The sequence below is a fragment of the Nanorana parkeri genome, unplaced genomic scaffold, assembly GCF_000935625.1.
Source record: "Nanorana parkeri isolate BGI_ZX_2015 unplaced genomic scaffold, ASM93562v1 scaffold389, whole genome shotgun sequence".
NCBI lineage: Eukaryota > Metazoa > Chordata > Amphibia > Anura > Dicroglossidae > Nanorana > Nanorana parkeri.
In genome coordinates this window covers 478,894-493,244 of record NW_017306657.1, presented here as the reverse complement: position 1 = coordinate 493,244, position 14,351 = coordinate 478,894, and the positions used below count along the sequence as shown (strand labels likewise).

General features: G+C 45.0%; 1 protein-coding gene across 2 annotated transcripts in view; it reads right to left on the bottom strand.

Annotated features, from left to right (window-relative positions):
- Positions 1-14,351, bottom strand: part of SLC31A1 (solute carrier family 31 member 1) — a 54,440-nt gene that overhangs the window by 2,099 nt on the left and 37,990 nt on the right. The window contains exons 2-4 of one of the 2 annotated variants that reach the window (XM_018559347.1): positions 3,168-3,248; positions 3,064-3,131; positions 1,278-1,350 (exon numbers count right to left, since the gene is read on the bottom strand). In XM_018559347.1, coding sequence (XP_018414849.1) covers positions 1,278-1,350; positions 3,064-3,131; positions 3,168-3,213 — 187 coding nt within the window. In that variant the 5' untranslated portion in view covers positions 3,214-3,248. Of the gene's footprint in view, positions 1-1,277; positions 1,351-3,063; positions 3,249-14,351 lie in introns of both variants that reach the window. The other variant, XM_018559346.1, reaches the window with a different exon arrangement.

The window sequence follows — 14,351 nt, the reverse complement described above, 5'->3', positions numbered from 1 at the left end:
AATGTAAAAACCTGTTAAGATCTCTTTTAGTGTGAGCCAGCTTGATAAAAATGTGAGTAATGTATGTGAAATCTCTGATACAAGTACATAGGGGCAGCTATTTTTCCACATTACATACTCTGGCTCTGCTTCCTACTTTGCTGTGCTACACAATGGATGTACTTTACCGCTCCCTCTCACAATCAAGGCCAGATTAACAAAGGGGCTACTGAAGCACCAGCTCCAGGCCCACCACTGAAATTTGGCCCAGGTTTAAAAAAAAACAAAACCAAACAAAGCAGGCAGAGGCACCTGCGGCTCTCTAATCAGGCATTACTTGCTGGGGCCTCAGCGAGGAGTGAGCGGCCTTCCAACTGAACAGCACCAGGCCCATGATGCTCTAAATCCGGCCGTGCTAAGCATAAAATGGGCTGACTCAATGAAAACAAAATATTCCTGTGTATCTCATATCTTCTCTCATCATCTTTTAAGCAGGGAGATTGAATAGGGTAAGTCAAACACTGAGCTTCCTCTAGTGGCTAATCTACAAATCTGTATAATGAATACAATACATGCTATAAAAGAGCAAGCAATGAAAAGCACAAAACGTATAATATAAAAATCCCTTTAAGGTAAACAATGCAATGAAACATTAAATATGGGCTCACTGAAACTACAATACAGACAGATCTGGTGATATTTTACCCCATTTGAAGACCTGCATACAGGGGCTAAACAAGTCCTTTTCTACTGTTCCTTTATTTGTGTCTCACACGTTCCCCCTCCCAGACACTGCAGCTCACAGTGGGAGGGTTTCAGCAACAGAGGTGCTGCTATCAATCCAGAAAGCAGTAGCCTTCTTCCTATAGTACAAGCAACCACAGCCTACATGAGAGTGACAACTCTGCTCTGAATTTAGAAGCAGTGCAGCATTGTTGCTACCCCATCACAGGATAGTGCATAAGGTGGACTTGACTGGCAGGATTAACAAGCATTTGTGGGACTTTGCAGGGGGACTAAGAGAAAACTGTAATGAAGTGCTGCAGCACATATTTTTCTTTAGTGGGAGGCCAAGACTCGAAGTCCTAAATGACTTGGCTCCAGCAGACCTAGAGATAGGGGAAACATGAGAGAATTGGGGCTCTATTGGACAGTAATCATTACAATTCCAGCAAAATCCCTTTTCCTTTGAAAATGGCCTCTGATCTGATGACTCAAAATGTGTGTCCAGTATAAAGGCAATTACAACTGTCCATACACCAGACTTGGGGCAGACTTGTAACTGAAGTGGTATTTACCTCCTCCTGAATTAATCACCAATCCGCTGAACAGAAGTTCTACATTTTCATATCCAAAGTAAAAGGACATCGGCTGGAAAGAAAAGGGAAAAAGACAAACATTACACGGCAGTCACAGGTTTATATTCTGTATATTGTATATCCTAAATCAATGCTGATCAGTACATTGCAAAGCACCTGCATTACAGGATTAAAGCACTTGCAGCGTCAGAACCCCTGTCTATTTTTTATTGATATCTGTGGCCCTCCTCTCGCTCTTTGTCCTGGTGACAATTTTGATTGTCTGAATAGGAATAGGTGACATTATTCCAAGGGACAAAATCCAGTGTACCCATTGCACTGCTGACCGAATAATACCCTTAGAGTCGGGTGGGTGCCAAAGTGACTGCAGATGCCTCTGCAGTCCAAGATAAGTGTATGTATAAAGTCACTCGCACTCCAATAGAATTTTAAGTCAAAAACTGGTTATTGACTCAATTGCCATCACATCATATAGCTATTTTTGACTTGAAATTCTATTGGAGTGCGAGTGACTTTATACATACAAATATTAACAACAATCTTCCTATAATATTATATTTGAATTTAACATACCTTACGTATGCTTTTTACCGGTAAAAGCTCCCCTTGTGTAGACAATCAATAGCCTTGAGACTGCACCTGTGTGCTGCCATCTTGGATGTGATGCCAGCAGTCCCAGCAGACTCAGAGCTGTCACCCAAGTGACACTCGATAGTATTCCCCATTGCTCGTCCCCCAACAGCTACATAAAAGGGTATGTTAGCTGATGAGCGGTGGAGCTGGGCCAGCACAAACAATACTTAAACTCTCCCAGAAGAGGAGAGGGTTGTGACATTAAAGAAGGGAGGGGGCTGTGCTAAGGAAATTACTAGTCAATTTTTCTAGCAAACTGAAAATGCACTTTGCAAGTGGGAAAAAAAATAATGATGGAATGACTACAAGCAAGCGTTTAAAATACTTGATTAAGTTGGGAACACTTGGGAAGGATTCAGGGGCAAGGGGAGCAGTTGAGGCAGGATGGAAAGTGGGCACATTGGGAATGTGTTGAAGGAGCGGGCAAAAGATTTTAAAGGACATAGCAAAGCACCACAAGTGACTGCAACCAGAGGACACAGGGGCCAGAAGCAGAGCAGGGATGTGGAAAGGAGATGGGGGAGAGGGGAACTGCAGGATGGCGACTGGAAGATTGCACAGACGGCAGGATCAATGGTGCCGATGGTATGGGAAAAAAAGAGGAGCCAATGGAAGCAGATTGTTAAATGAGAAAGTGAGGAGGGAGCAGACCAGAGAAACTAGCAATGAACTGAACACTGGGCTGGGGAAGGCAGCTGAGAGAAGAGACACATAGAGCTGGGAAGTTAGGGAGCTTGTAAGTGGGGAATGGAAATCAGACTGGTACTGCATCAAGGAGGGAAGACCAGTGGGATGATGGAGTTTGAGGAAGTGAGTGCAGTTAGGCCAGCAATACATGACAGTGGATGTGGAAGAGAGCAGGACAATCAGAGCACCCACGGCGGATGCACAGTATTGCATGGCTGAGTCCACTAAGGACAGGCAAGAAGAGGTAGAGCACCGAGCAGGATGTCAGGAAGATGCAGCACAGAGGACAGCAGTGAAGGATGGAGGAAGATGACGGACAATGTACAGAAGAGTGGACAGAGATGAAAGGCACCCGGGAAAAGAGGAGCAGGCCGGGTTTACTGCACACATATCACAAGGCTTCATTTTCAGTCCTGATCAGTGAAGCTTCAGAGCTAGTACCCACCATCATATGCATGCATCCACCACTGCCATGTCCAGGGCCATGTCCAGCGGTGGTCGGGTGTTGGTGACCTGCATGAGGATCAGCAGTGGTTGGGTGTTGGTGACCTGCATGAGGATCAGATGTGGTCATTGTGTGATGACTGTGGTTCATTGTGGAATCGTTCAGCACAGTTATCCCCGTGGACCCTAAAATAAGAACAGTACAAAATCAGCGTTATAGACAGAGCAACAACAAAAAGTGACAGAAAACATGAACACAGAGCGACACCCACACTGAAAACAATCTGCCCGCACACCGCAAACTTCTCTAGAAAACTTTATTACTGCCGACACAGCTTCCCATGGTCCTCCCCTTCTAACATGTTTCACCCAATCCTGGACTTTATCATAGAGATGGGGCGGATCAAGGCAGAAGACATATATACCGTCATGCACAGCTATTCTCCACAGGCTCATTATAGAATTAAATGAAACCTAATCCATAAAACATAGAACACAATCCAACTCTTACTAGTTACATCAATATAGCACATAACAATATCCCTTATACAATACAAACCAATACGCTATGTATATATATATATATATATATATACATACATACATACATACATACAGGGATCAAAACGGGTGCAGACAAAAAATGCAGCAGCTGTGTATGGCAACCAATCAGCTTTTCTCTTTCGTTTGTTCAATTAAGATTTGAAAATGAGAGAGGTGCTGATTGGTCGCCATGCACAGCCGCTCCAGATTTGATCAATTCCCTTCACTGTATATAACCATATAAAACACACTTTAAACCTGAAATCCACTGAATCACTGTAGAGGATGGGGGGAAAGAGAGAGAGAGAGAGAGAGAAAAAAAAACAGCAACATGCCATTTTTTACAGCAATTGTTCTCAACCTGTATAACCTCAGGACCCATATTTGTCCTTGGTCATTGAGTCGCGACCCAAGTCACACCGCACGGCATGCGGTACCATGCCCTTCAGTGCGGGCGATTGGACTGTGGGCAGGATTTGCATTTGGGGTGCCATTTAAATGAATAACGCAACTCACCTCTCGCACCAGAACGTGTAGTAGGTGCGATTGCGTGGCACAGTGCATTAAATCGCACAGGAATGTGCAATTAACGTATTGTGCTAGTGTGAACGGGCCCTCAAAAACACTGACAGACACACACAACCACAGACACAATCTCACACACACATACCAAAATAAAAATTTACATTTTCTTTTTTTAAGATCCACCCACTCCCTACCTTATGAGATCTGGAGTGGATCCCAGTGTGAGCTGCTGTGCTGTGCATGTGCATTGCTTACAGCTCCCTTGCATGCCCTGTAGAGGTGCCAGGAGCCAGAATGTGACATCACTCCAGTCCAGACACCACTCCAGTCCAGGCACCTCTACAGGGCATGCTAGGGAGCTGTAAGCAATGGACGTATGGATGAAGAGGGGACAGTATTTTTTAACCCCTTCGTGACTGACGACGTACAGTGTACGTCGCCAGCATCGGGGCTGTTAAAACAGACTCCCGGTGACTTTTGCCGCCGGGACTCTGTTTAAACTTCTGCTTAAGACTGTCGGCTTTACAACAGAAGCGATCCTGGCGACTTACCTGTCGCCAGATCGCTTCTGCGTCCCGAAGAAGGGGCCGCCCCCCCCCCCGCCGTGCTTCCCGGGCTCCGTTGCCCCTCCTACGGGCCCGGGACCGGCGATCTTTGTGTCCGCGGGGAGCTGGGGAGGAGGTCGACGAACTTCCGTTCATCGATCCCCTCCCCGTTCTATGGGACCGGGAGCGATGCAGATTGCATCACTTCCGGTCCCTGGGCTGTCAGTTCTGGGCTCCTGGAGCCCAGCTATAAGCTATTGAAGTGCGATCTGCACTTCAATAGCTTATTTCCAGTGTAAAGGTGACACTGGGGGTCTTTTGGACCCCCAGCATCACCTTAAAGAGTACCTGTCACCACCATCTGCTATTACATGGGGGGGCTTGCAAGCCCCCCCATGTGATAGCATTCAAAGTAAAGTAAAAAAAAAAAAAGAAAAAAAGTTTTTTAAATTAAAAATTTAAATAAAATACATCTAATAATAATAAAAAAAAATTAAAAGTCCCCCGCGAGCACGCGCGTCGCCACGTAAACACACGTCGGGTGCGCCTACGTATGAAAACGACGAACACGCTACACATGGGTATCGCCGCGCACGCCGGAGTGAGAGCAATAATTCTAGGGCCAGTATTTTGGGGTATCTCTAAATTGATGACCTGTGGGGGCTTTTAAAGCGTCTGAGTTTTTGGGGTACTGGGGTTTTTCGCCGTTTTACGGATGCACGCAATTTGTAACCTGGGCATGTTGGGTATCGTTTTACTCGTTGTAACCTCATCTTTGTTGTGTTTTGGGGCATTTAATTAAATTTTTCACTAAATATTGGGGTTTAATAAGGAGTTGCGCTAATATTGCGCAACATAAAAATTTGCAACTACCACCATTTTATTCTATAGGGTCTTGGCATTCAGAAAATATATAATGTTGGGGGGTTTCAAGTAATTTTCAGGCCTAAAATGTGGAATATAACATGGGTACAAAAAATGAAAAAAAAGGCCTCAGTCATGAAGGGGTTAAAGCAGCTGTGTCCCTGATGGAGAGATTCTACTGCATTTCTGGGTGACCTCCTGGGACAGAAACTGAGGGGACAGTCCATGGAGAGGAACAACTAAGTTTTAAATAACCATATATAACTTGCAATCCAAAATAAACTGAAAAATAAAAACAGTCTACTTGTCCCGATACAAAAAATAATCTTAACCAAAACTGTACTTAACCGTGCTAAGAAACGCTTCTCATTGGTCAGTGCAGTCACCTGCAATTTGTGAGCGAAATTCAAAATCCATAGCGTAGGGCTGCACTGGTCAGCAGTACAGGGTATGGATAGTACAAACGTACCTGCGGAGGGGAATGACCGTTTGCCGAAAGGCAAGTATAGCTGGAGAGGGAGGGGGAGAGTTGGGCTACCTCCTGGCGAACCTGCACCCAATTCATCCTTTGCTATATATGCACCAAAATGGAGGCTCTCATAGATTAGAGTTAGGACCACACTACACAGAGGGGCCTTGATGAGGCAGTGTGGTTTCCACATATTTTGCAAATGTTGTGCAACTAAAACCTCAGTTTTTAACCTTCGTAGTTAGACAGTGTACTTTTTTTTTTGCAGGCTGGCTAGTGAGTGTGCTGGGATATGTCTGTTTTTGTACTGTGTAAAGCCCCTCCATGTGCACCTTGCTTTAAAGCTCATTATGAAATGAGGAGTACGTTTGCCATCCGTTTCACTGGTTTAGAGAACTGGCCGCACATCTCCTCCCTCCTCCTGCCCACCACCCGCACCAGCCCGCGCAGCCCTGGTGAAATACCGCACACAGCACTTGTGAGAAACCGCATAGCCCTCCTGAGACCCTGGAAACATCAGGCTATCACCCCGGAGCAACAAAGTATGTAGCTTCATATTATTCTGCATTGCTGTACAAGATTTTGCTGGGATTTGTAGTCCTCTATAGCTGGTGGTATTCTGCATTGCTGTATAATGTATTGCTGCGTGGTGGGCCTCCATGGTGGATCAGTGTCTTTAGACCATCTTCTGTGCTTTCTTCTTTTGGTGCAGCGGTGACCCTCCTGATAACCCACAGATTAGAAGGGGCAGTGCCGGGAAAATTGAAGTGAGCGCAGAAGCGGCTCCTAAAGTAAGAAAGCAGCACTGGAGAATGAGGCGATTTGAAGCCTCCCCTCTGCAGTGGATCAGGAGAGGTGCCACCGCGACAATAGAAGAAGAAGAAAGCCCAGAAGTGTGTGGTGGGTAGGGGGGGAGGTTTGGATGGGGAACCTCTCCCTGGGTGAGCCTGCCTTCCAGTACAGACAATCGAGCCCAGCATTGTGCTCGATCTCCTGCGCAGCCTAGTTTGTGACAGCTAAGACAGGAAGCGCTGTGAGTACAGCTCCTGTCTCACTGATCACACAGAGCAGATCAGGGGACGGACGTTTTCCGGTCTGCTCCCCGCTCTCCATCCTGAAACCATTGCCGTGGTCCGGGTCCCCCAGAACAGCGGAGGATCCCAAAAACCACGGCGGGGAGGATAGACAAGCAGATCACTTATACAAAACGAGCGGCGGTTCCCCTGCTCTACATTTAGCCCTGCTTGCCTGCAGCAGTGCAAAATGTAAAAAAAACAAACAAACACTTGCCTGGCGCCCGGAACTGCATGTCCTGGGCATCTGGCAATAGGAATTTGGCACCCTCGGAGGTAGACTAGGGCACATGCTCTTGCTTCAGTGATGCTGGCAACTCAAATCCCTACTCGCTGTTACTCTAGCCAGATCATTGCAACCTCGGCAAAGCTTGCATGAAATCCAATGTGGAATCTGGGCCCCTTCTATTCCTCCAAACTCCACCGTGTCTCACTCTTTTTCTTTCCTTGTCCTGTGTTTGGGTTTTTGAAATTTGGACCTTTTTGGAACTTTGAGCTTCTGAAAAAGTATCAACTAATTTCCTTTTCCTATCTTCCATATGCGAGTAAGAATCTGCTGAGGACACAGAAGGACTGCTCTAGCGCTCTTTGTTACCAGGTATAGACATTGTAATCTTATTTATCCCTCATAAAGTTAGACCTCTTGCTCTATGTAATTTCCTCCTCTAGGAAATCTAAGACAGAGTTCAATTTCTCATCCAAAGTCTCAAAATCCATTAAGCCGTTAAACTTTTTAAGATCCTCTTGCATGTTCTGAATCTTTAAACGCGGGCCTTCAGTGCTTGTTTGTTCATAAACCACTATTAATTTAATTAACTTAAACAATGTTTTATTCAAGATCTCTGTTAATTCATCCTTAAATCTTTGATCAGCCACTTCAAAAAGGAAGGGAATTTCCTAATCCCCCAATCCCCTAGGAACCATCTTTTCCTTCAGACATTGTGTCGGAGAAGACAAATCCCGCCCTTCATCTCATTTTTTTACTTAGTAACTTCTGTAATTTGTGGAAGAGAAACACACAAGTCTCTTGGTTCCCCACATTTTGGGAATAAAAGACCTGTGCCTGCCTATTTATTCTCAAACTTGAAAATCACCAGCACTCATCTTATAAGCGTGAAGTGTTACCGCTTTTATTAGCGTATCATGTCACATGCTTCATCAAGCCAACGTTTTAGGGCCACGCAGGGTCCCTTCCTCAGGAAGGCATAGTGACACATAATGACCACTATGTCGCACTGAGGAAGGGACCCAAGCTGAAATGTTGGCTTGATGACGCATGTGACATTATACGCTAATAAAAGCGGTAAAACTTCACACTTATAAGTTGAGTGCTGGTGATTTTCACTTTTGATGATCCTGGGACGCGGCGCCATCCATGTTATCACTTCGAGCACCACGACCAGTAACGCAATAGGTGTATACGCTCTACGGAGTGCAGGTGACCCATTACATGTCTATTTATTCTGTCTTCATCATGATCCAGGAATCCTAGGGACCTGTTGGTTCCGGGCAGGGACTTTGCCATGTTTAAATAATAAGCCAGTCACTCTGTTATCCTCATATACCTACAATAAAGCAGATGTTAGCTGTAACGAGTCTATACATGAAACGAAAATCTCTTGCACCATAGAACCTTATTAATACATACAAAGTCCAGAGTCATGTAAAGCAATCTGATGCTTCAGCAGAAACTGGATATACACTCCATAATACAACTGTTCAGTCTAAGTTGCATTGGATCCTTAACTGCTAAGCCATCATACAGTCTGAAAGTCCAAAAGCATCACAATGTCACCAGTCATCTCTCTGTCTGATAATCTAGACTCAATAGTCCTGTACTCACTGGAAATCTGCTGATGAATCAAGATGAGGAGACGTATGTTTTCAAATCCACAAAGGACCACCACCACTCCGTCACTGCAAAACTAGAGACCAATGAGTGCCTGCCGGCTGAGCGTGTTCCCGGTGCAACTCCCACACTGAACAGACTCTGGCCACACGCCGTATATTTCAATGAAAAACTTTATTACTGCTTGCACAGCTTCACATGGTCCGCCCCTCTCCAACAGGTTTCACCCAATGCCAGGCCTAATTGTAGAGATAGGGGCGGATCAAGGCAGAAGACATATACACTAGGGATGCACCAATACCATTTTTTCCAGACCGAGTACGAGTGCCGATACCAATAACCGATACCTTTATTTTATTGTCATGTGACAGTTTTTCTAAAACAACACAGACAAATAATTTTAGGACTAGGAATCTTATAAATTTAGCAATGCAGAATACCACCAGCTATAGAGAACTACAAATGCTATAGAGAACTACAAATGCCAGCAATACATTATAGAGCAATGCAGAATAATACCATCAGCTGCAGAAGACTACAAATCCCAGCAATACATTATACAGCAATGCAGAATAATAGCATCAGCTATAGAGGACTATAGAGGACTACAAATCCCAGCAATACAGAATAATACCATCAGTTATAGTGGACTACAAATCCCACCAGTACATTAACCAGCAGTGAAGAATAACATGGCCAGCGTGGGACCTAATGCACTCGCTTCAATTTGAAAATGTAAAGCTCTGTTATCGTTTTTTGGTATCGGGGCATTTTCACGAGTGGGAGTGCTCATAAGGATGAAAATGCCCAGTATCGGTGCATCCCTAATATATACCATCATGCACAGCTGTTCTCAACATCTCATTATAGTACTAATGGAACCATAATCCATAAGACCCCTTTTACAGCAGGGCGACAGCGTTTCAGCGAGTTTTATGCGCGTTTTTTGGAAGCGCTGAAACGCGATTAAAAAACATGCAATATCACTTTCTGATGTCTCCTTATATAATGCAAAACACTATGCTATGTATACAGTAGATATTGTCTCGATATGAGATCACCTATAGCTGTATACACACACACACACAAATCAAACTCACATTTCATTATTGACTATACAACTATACAGTATCCTTTAAAATCAGCTGCAAACTCTAAAATCCCCTGAATCACTGTAACAATAAAAAGACAAAGCAAAAAAAAAAAAAAAGAATAATCCCAAAGCGTATTTTCTAGGTCATTCTACAATTCTAAATCAAACTGTGAGGTAGAGGTACGTCGGGGCACAGGCTCTAGCTTCTGTCATGCTGGCAACTGGAATCCCAACTCGTTCCTACTATTATCAGGTCTAGGAAACCTCGGCACAGCTTGCATAGAAGAAAGCTTTCATTGACGCGAAGAGCAATCCACCGAGAAAGGAATCCTATCTGCAACTTTGATGTGAACTCTCACAGACCAGTAACAATTCAATGTACTGGCTAAACATACTTTCGCCAGCTTTAATCTATCTCTTGCTTCTATAATAGCCAGAACAGGGACATCACTGTACCCTCTGAATTTACTTAGTGACTTCAAAATTATAGCAGCACAGGTACGCCCAGTCCACCATGCAGTGCTCAATGCTTGATTGGTTCATTAGTACTCTGGTTATTTGGCAAACAAGGGTAAGCGGGTCTATAAATACTGACCCTGAGAAAGACTGTTTTCCGTTTGGCAACTGCTGGGGTTCTGCAGGTGCAATGGAAGGCCATAAAGTAAAAACAACATCATGTCTTACACCTTATGGCACCTCCTCTCATGTGACATTTTTTTTTTAGCCCCAATTTACTTTAAAGCATGCGTCTGAATCTGCAGTGGTGTGCAGAGGGTTAATCAACACTACTAGGCCCACCTCAGATCCTACTCTCTGTGAGCACGTCAGTCCCCTCAGGACATCAGAAAAGGACACTGTGGCCAGTGTCATTAATGGCATTAAAGAGGTCTCAGAAGCAGGAAAAGGTCTCTGCATGCCTGGGGCCTTGTATGGCGCAGGCAGAAAATTGAATACAATTGTATTAAATGAATTAAACAACAACATAATGTACCAGCTTTTCTTACAGCAGCAATACAATAAAGGCAATCTGTGATCTGCCAAATCCTATACCAGAACCATTGCAGCTGTGTCGGAAAAGTCCAGTCAATCTACCCTACAGAAAGCCAAAGGAGAATGGAACTATGGGAGCTGCCATGCCGATTTTAAAAGGAGAACTATGAGGTGAGTGCTTTCCACTCACCTCATAGTTCTAGCCGACCTGTGACAATGAGACTGTCACAGATCGGCTCAGTAGATCGGGAGGTGAGCGAACACATACCGGGTTCGCTCACCTCTCGATCCTGTCACGGCTCTCTGCCGTGACAGGGGGAGGGGCTAGATTCCCCTCTCCCCGCTCCGATCTGCCAGCGCTGACTGGCGGAACGGACGGGGGAGGGTACAGCTGGCTCTGCCTCTAGATAGGCAGAGCTAGCTGTCACTCACGTAGCTGGGCGGATCCCGTCATCTAAGTCGGGATCCGCTCCGGCTGCGGCGTCTCAGTATACCGCGAGCTGTAGCTCGCGGCATACTGAGCTTAGGGTAACGGGAGGACGCTAGTTTGTGTCCTCCCGTTACCCTAAGGAGAACTATGGCGAAAAACACTGACCCCATAGTTTTCATTTAAGGAGAAGGCCCCAGGGTTGTATTCTTGATCTTGGCTTCAATATCGTGTCACTAAGCATGCAAGACAGGACCTCAGACTTATCTGATGCCACAAGGAGCATGCTTGTTTCACCATTGGTGACTTCCTAGATCGGAATGGCAACCCAGGAGAGTTAAACATGTTCACAATACATATAATTAGGGATGCACCGATACTTTGAGTATTTGGCATTTTCATGAGAACTACCAGGGTTGCAGCGGTTGCAGCTGGGAACTGGCTCTGGTGCTCCACCACTGTCCTGAAATCATTAGTCTGTATTGTTTTAGAAAAACTGTCAAATGACAACAAAAATGTATCAATACTCGTACTTGTAAGTACTTGGGCAAGTATCAGTACTTGTACTTGCAAAACTGGTATCAGTGCATCACTTATATATATTTATAAAAACAAAATCATACATTAAAAACAGATGTACAAATCCCAGGACCTCCGTGTGCTCCTTACAAATGACAGCTGCCTCCTAACTTTTTAATTTTTCTCTAGTCTGGTCTGAGCTCGAAAAGTATCTGTACTTGTACCGGAGTACTGTACTTGGTATAGGTGCATCCCTACTTATAATTCTAACTGAATGTGACTCCCATCTTTACTCTCTTGCAGAGCTACACCTACCACTAGAATCTTCAGCATACAGTAGAGCTGGCCATACACTGCTTGAATTTAGACCAAGTACTGCTGACTTGGCCAAAATTTGAGCAGTGTGTAGCCCGGTCAGTACTCCTCCGTTCAAAAGAAGTGGATGCAAATCCAATCAGATGCAGGCACTGTTTGGGTATTAAAGGAAAACTATGGGGTTAAGGCTTTTCCCCATAGTTCTCCTTAGGGTAACGGGAGGACACAAACTAGCGTCCTCCCGTCACCCTAAGCTCAGTATACCGCGAGCTGTAGCTCGCGGTATACTGAGACGCCGCAGCTGAAGCGGATCCCGACAATTGTGCCGGGATCCGCTCAGCTGCGTGACTGACAGCTGGCTCTGCCTATCTAGAGGCAGAGCCAGCTGTACCCGCCCCCTCCCCTGTCCATTCCGCTAGTCAGCGCTGGCGGATCGGAGCGGGGAGGGGGCAATCCAGCCCCTCCCCTGTCACGGCAGAGAGCCGTGACAGGATCGAGAGGTGAGCGAACGCCGGTATGTGTTCGTTCACCTCCCGATCTACTGAGCCGACCTGTGACAGTCTCATTGTCACAAGTCGGCTAGAACTATGAGGTGAGTGAAAAGCACTCCCCTGATAGTTCTCCTTTAAGCTGCGGCTCCCGAGTACAACAGCCAGTAGAGAAGATTGATTATCGTGGAAGGGGGAAATCAGTTGTTTTGGAACCGAATGAGAAAAAAAACAGTGTATGGCCAGCTTTAGCCACTTCCAGGTATAGTGGATGCTCCTCACTGTGGTTCCAACTGCCAGCTATTACATCATTAGTGTGCCCATTTTCCAAGGCTTTTTTCTCATTATTTCAGTGTCATGTCTCTCATCACTCCCATTGCCTCACCGTCCCAGGGCCATAGAGGCTAATAACTGTATTAAGCTCACCAGAAGGCATTTAAATGTGATTGCACAACCTCCTTTATATCTACCAACAACTATATATCACAAGGGCCTGCCTGATTGGATACAAATGAATTGGATAGTTGAAGTAGGTCCTCATATGACATAAATTTGGAAAGTTCAAAGTTGAGTGTTCTAAGGTTGTATGCTCAGATTGTAACATCTAAGGTGAGCCTTAGGCACATGCAACTGCTAGGTCACAGTGCATATGCATTGGTACGGACCACAATGTGCGAGTGGCTGACTACAACAGACCTAGGGCCTGTAAACATGACCAGGGAGTGAGGGTGATGAGAGATGGGTGTTGTTGGTGTCAAAAGTGAACTCACACCCTAAACCCGTTTTTCTGTAATTATGAGCAAAAGTGTCCAAAAAACCCTCTACTGGCATTTGGTTTATTGATAGTTTAGGGGACTGGGTTACATTATAAGGTTAGGTGGGGCCCAATTAGAGTCTATGAATAATATGCCGGTTCTGTCCTCACAGAATCAGGTGAGGTCTATTGTGCAAGAAAGGAAAGAAATATATTAAGAATGTAGAACAAATGTCCTCATTTACTCATCTTCATGACATCTGATAAAGAAGCAGCACACATAGCAGCTGTGCCCATGCATCCTATGCCCATGTGTGTGGCACTCTCCAGGGAATAGGACTCCCAGGGTGCTGTGTGTTTCCCGTACCTTATACATCACTATCATTTACAGTGTATATAGAACGATTTACATCATTCTCTATCAGATTCTAGAAATGTAGTTATTGTTGAATAACTACAGGTCTGCAATTCCATACATTCTAAAATATGATCTACAGAGCTGAAGATCCTAAGATAGACCACTGCAGTGCTTCTGGTTAGATATTTCTGTATCAATGGTAAGTAATAGGGTTAGTCAATCTCATAATCACGCTCAGGTTTGTGAATAGGTTCACTGCACCCCAGCTTCCTTGGAGAGGTACAAAAAAACATGCCTCAAAGATGAAACAAAGTGCAGCAAACTTAAGGACCGGGCTGGGGATGCCGTTTTCCTTGGTGCTGTAATTCGGCCTCAAGCTCTTTGCTGACCTTTGGACAAGGCAGTGAGCCAATTACAAGAACAGAGTGATGAGAATTCAGACAGTCTTGTCTACTAATCTGCAAGGAGGTGACATCT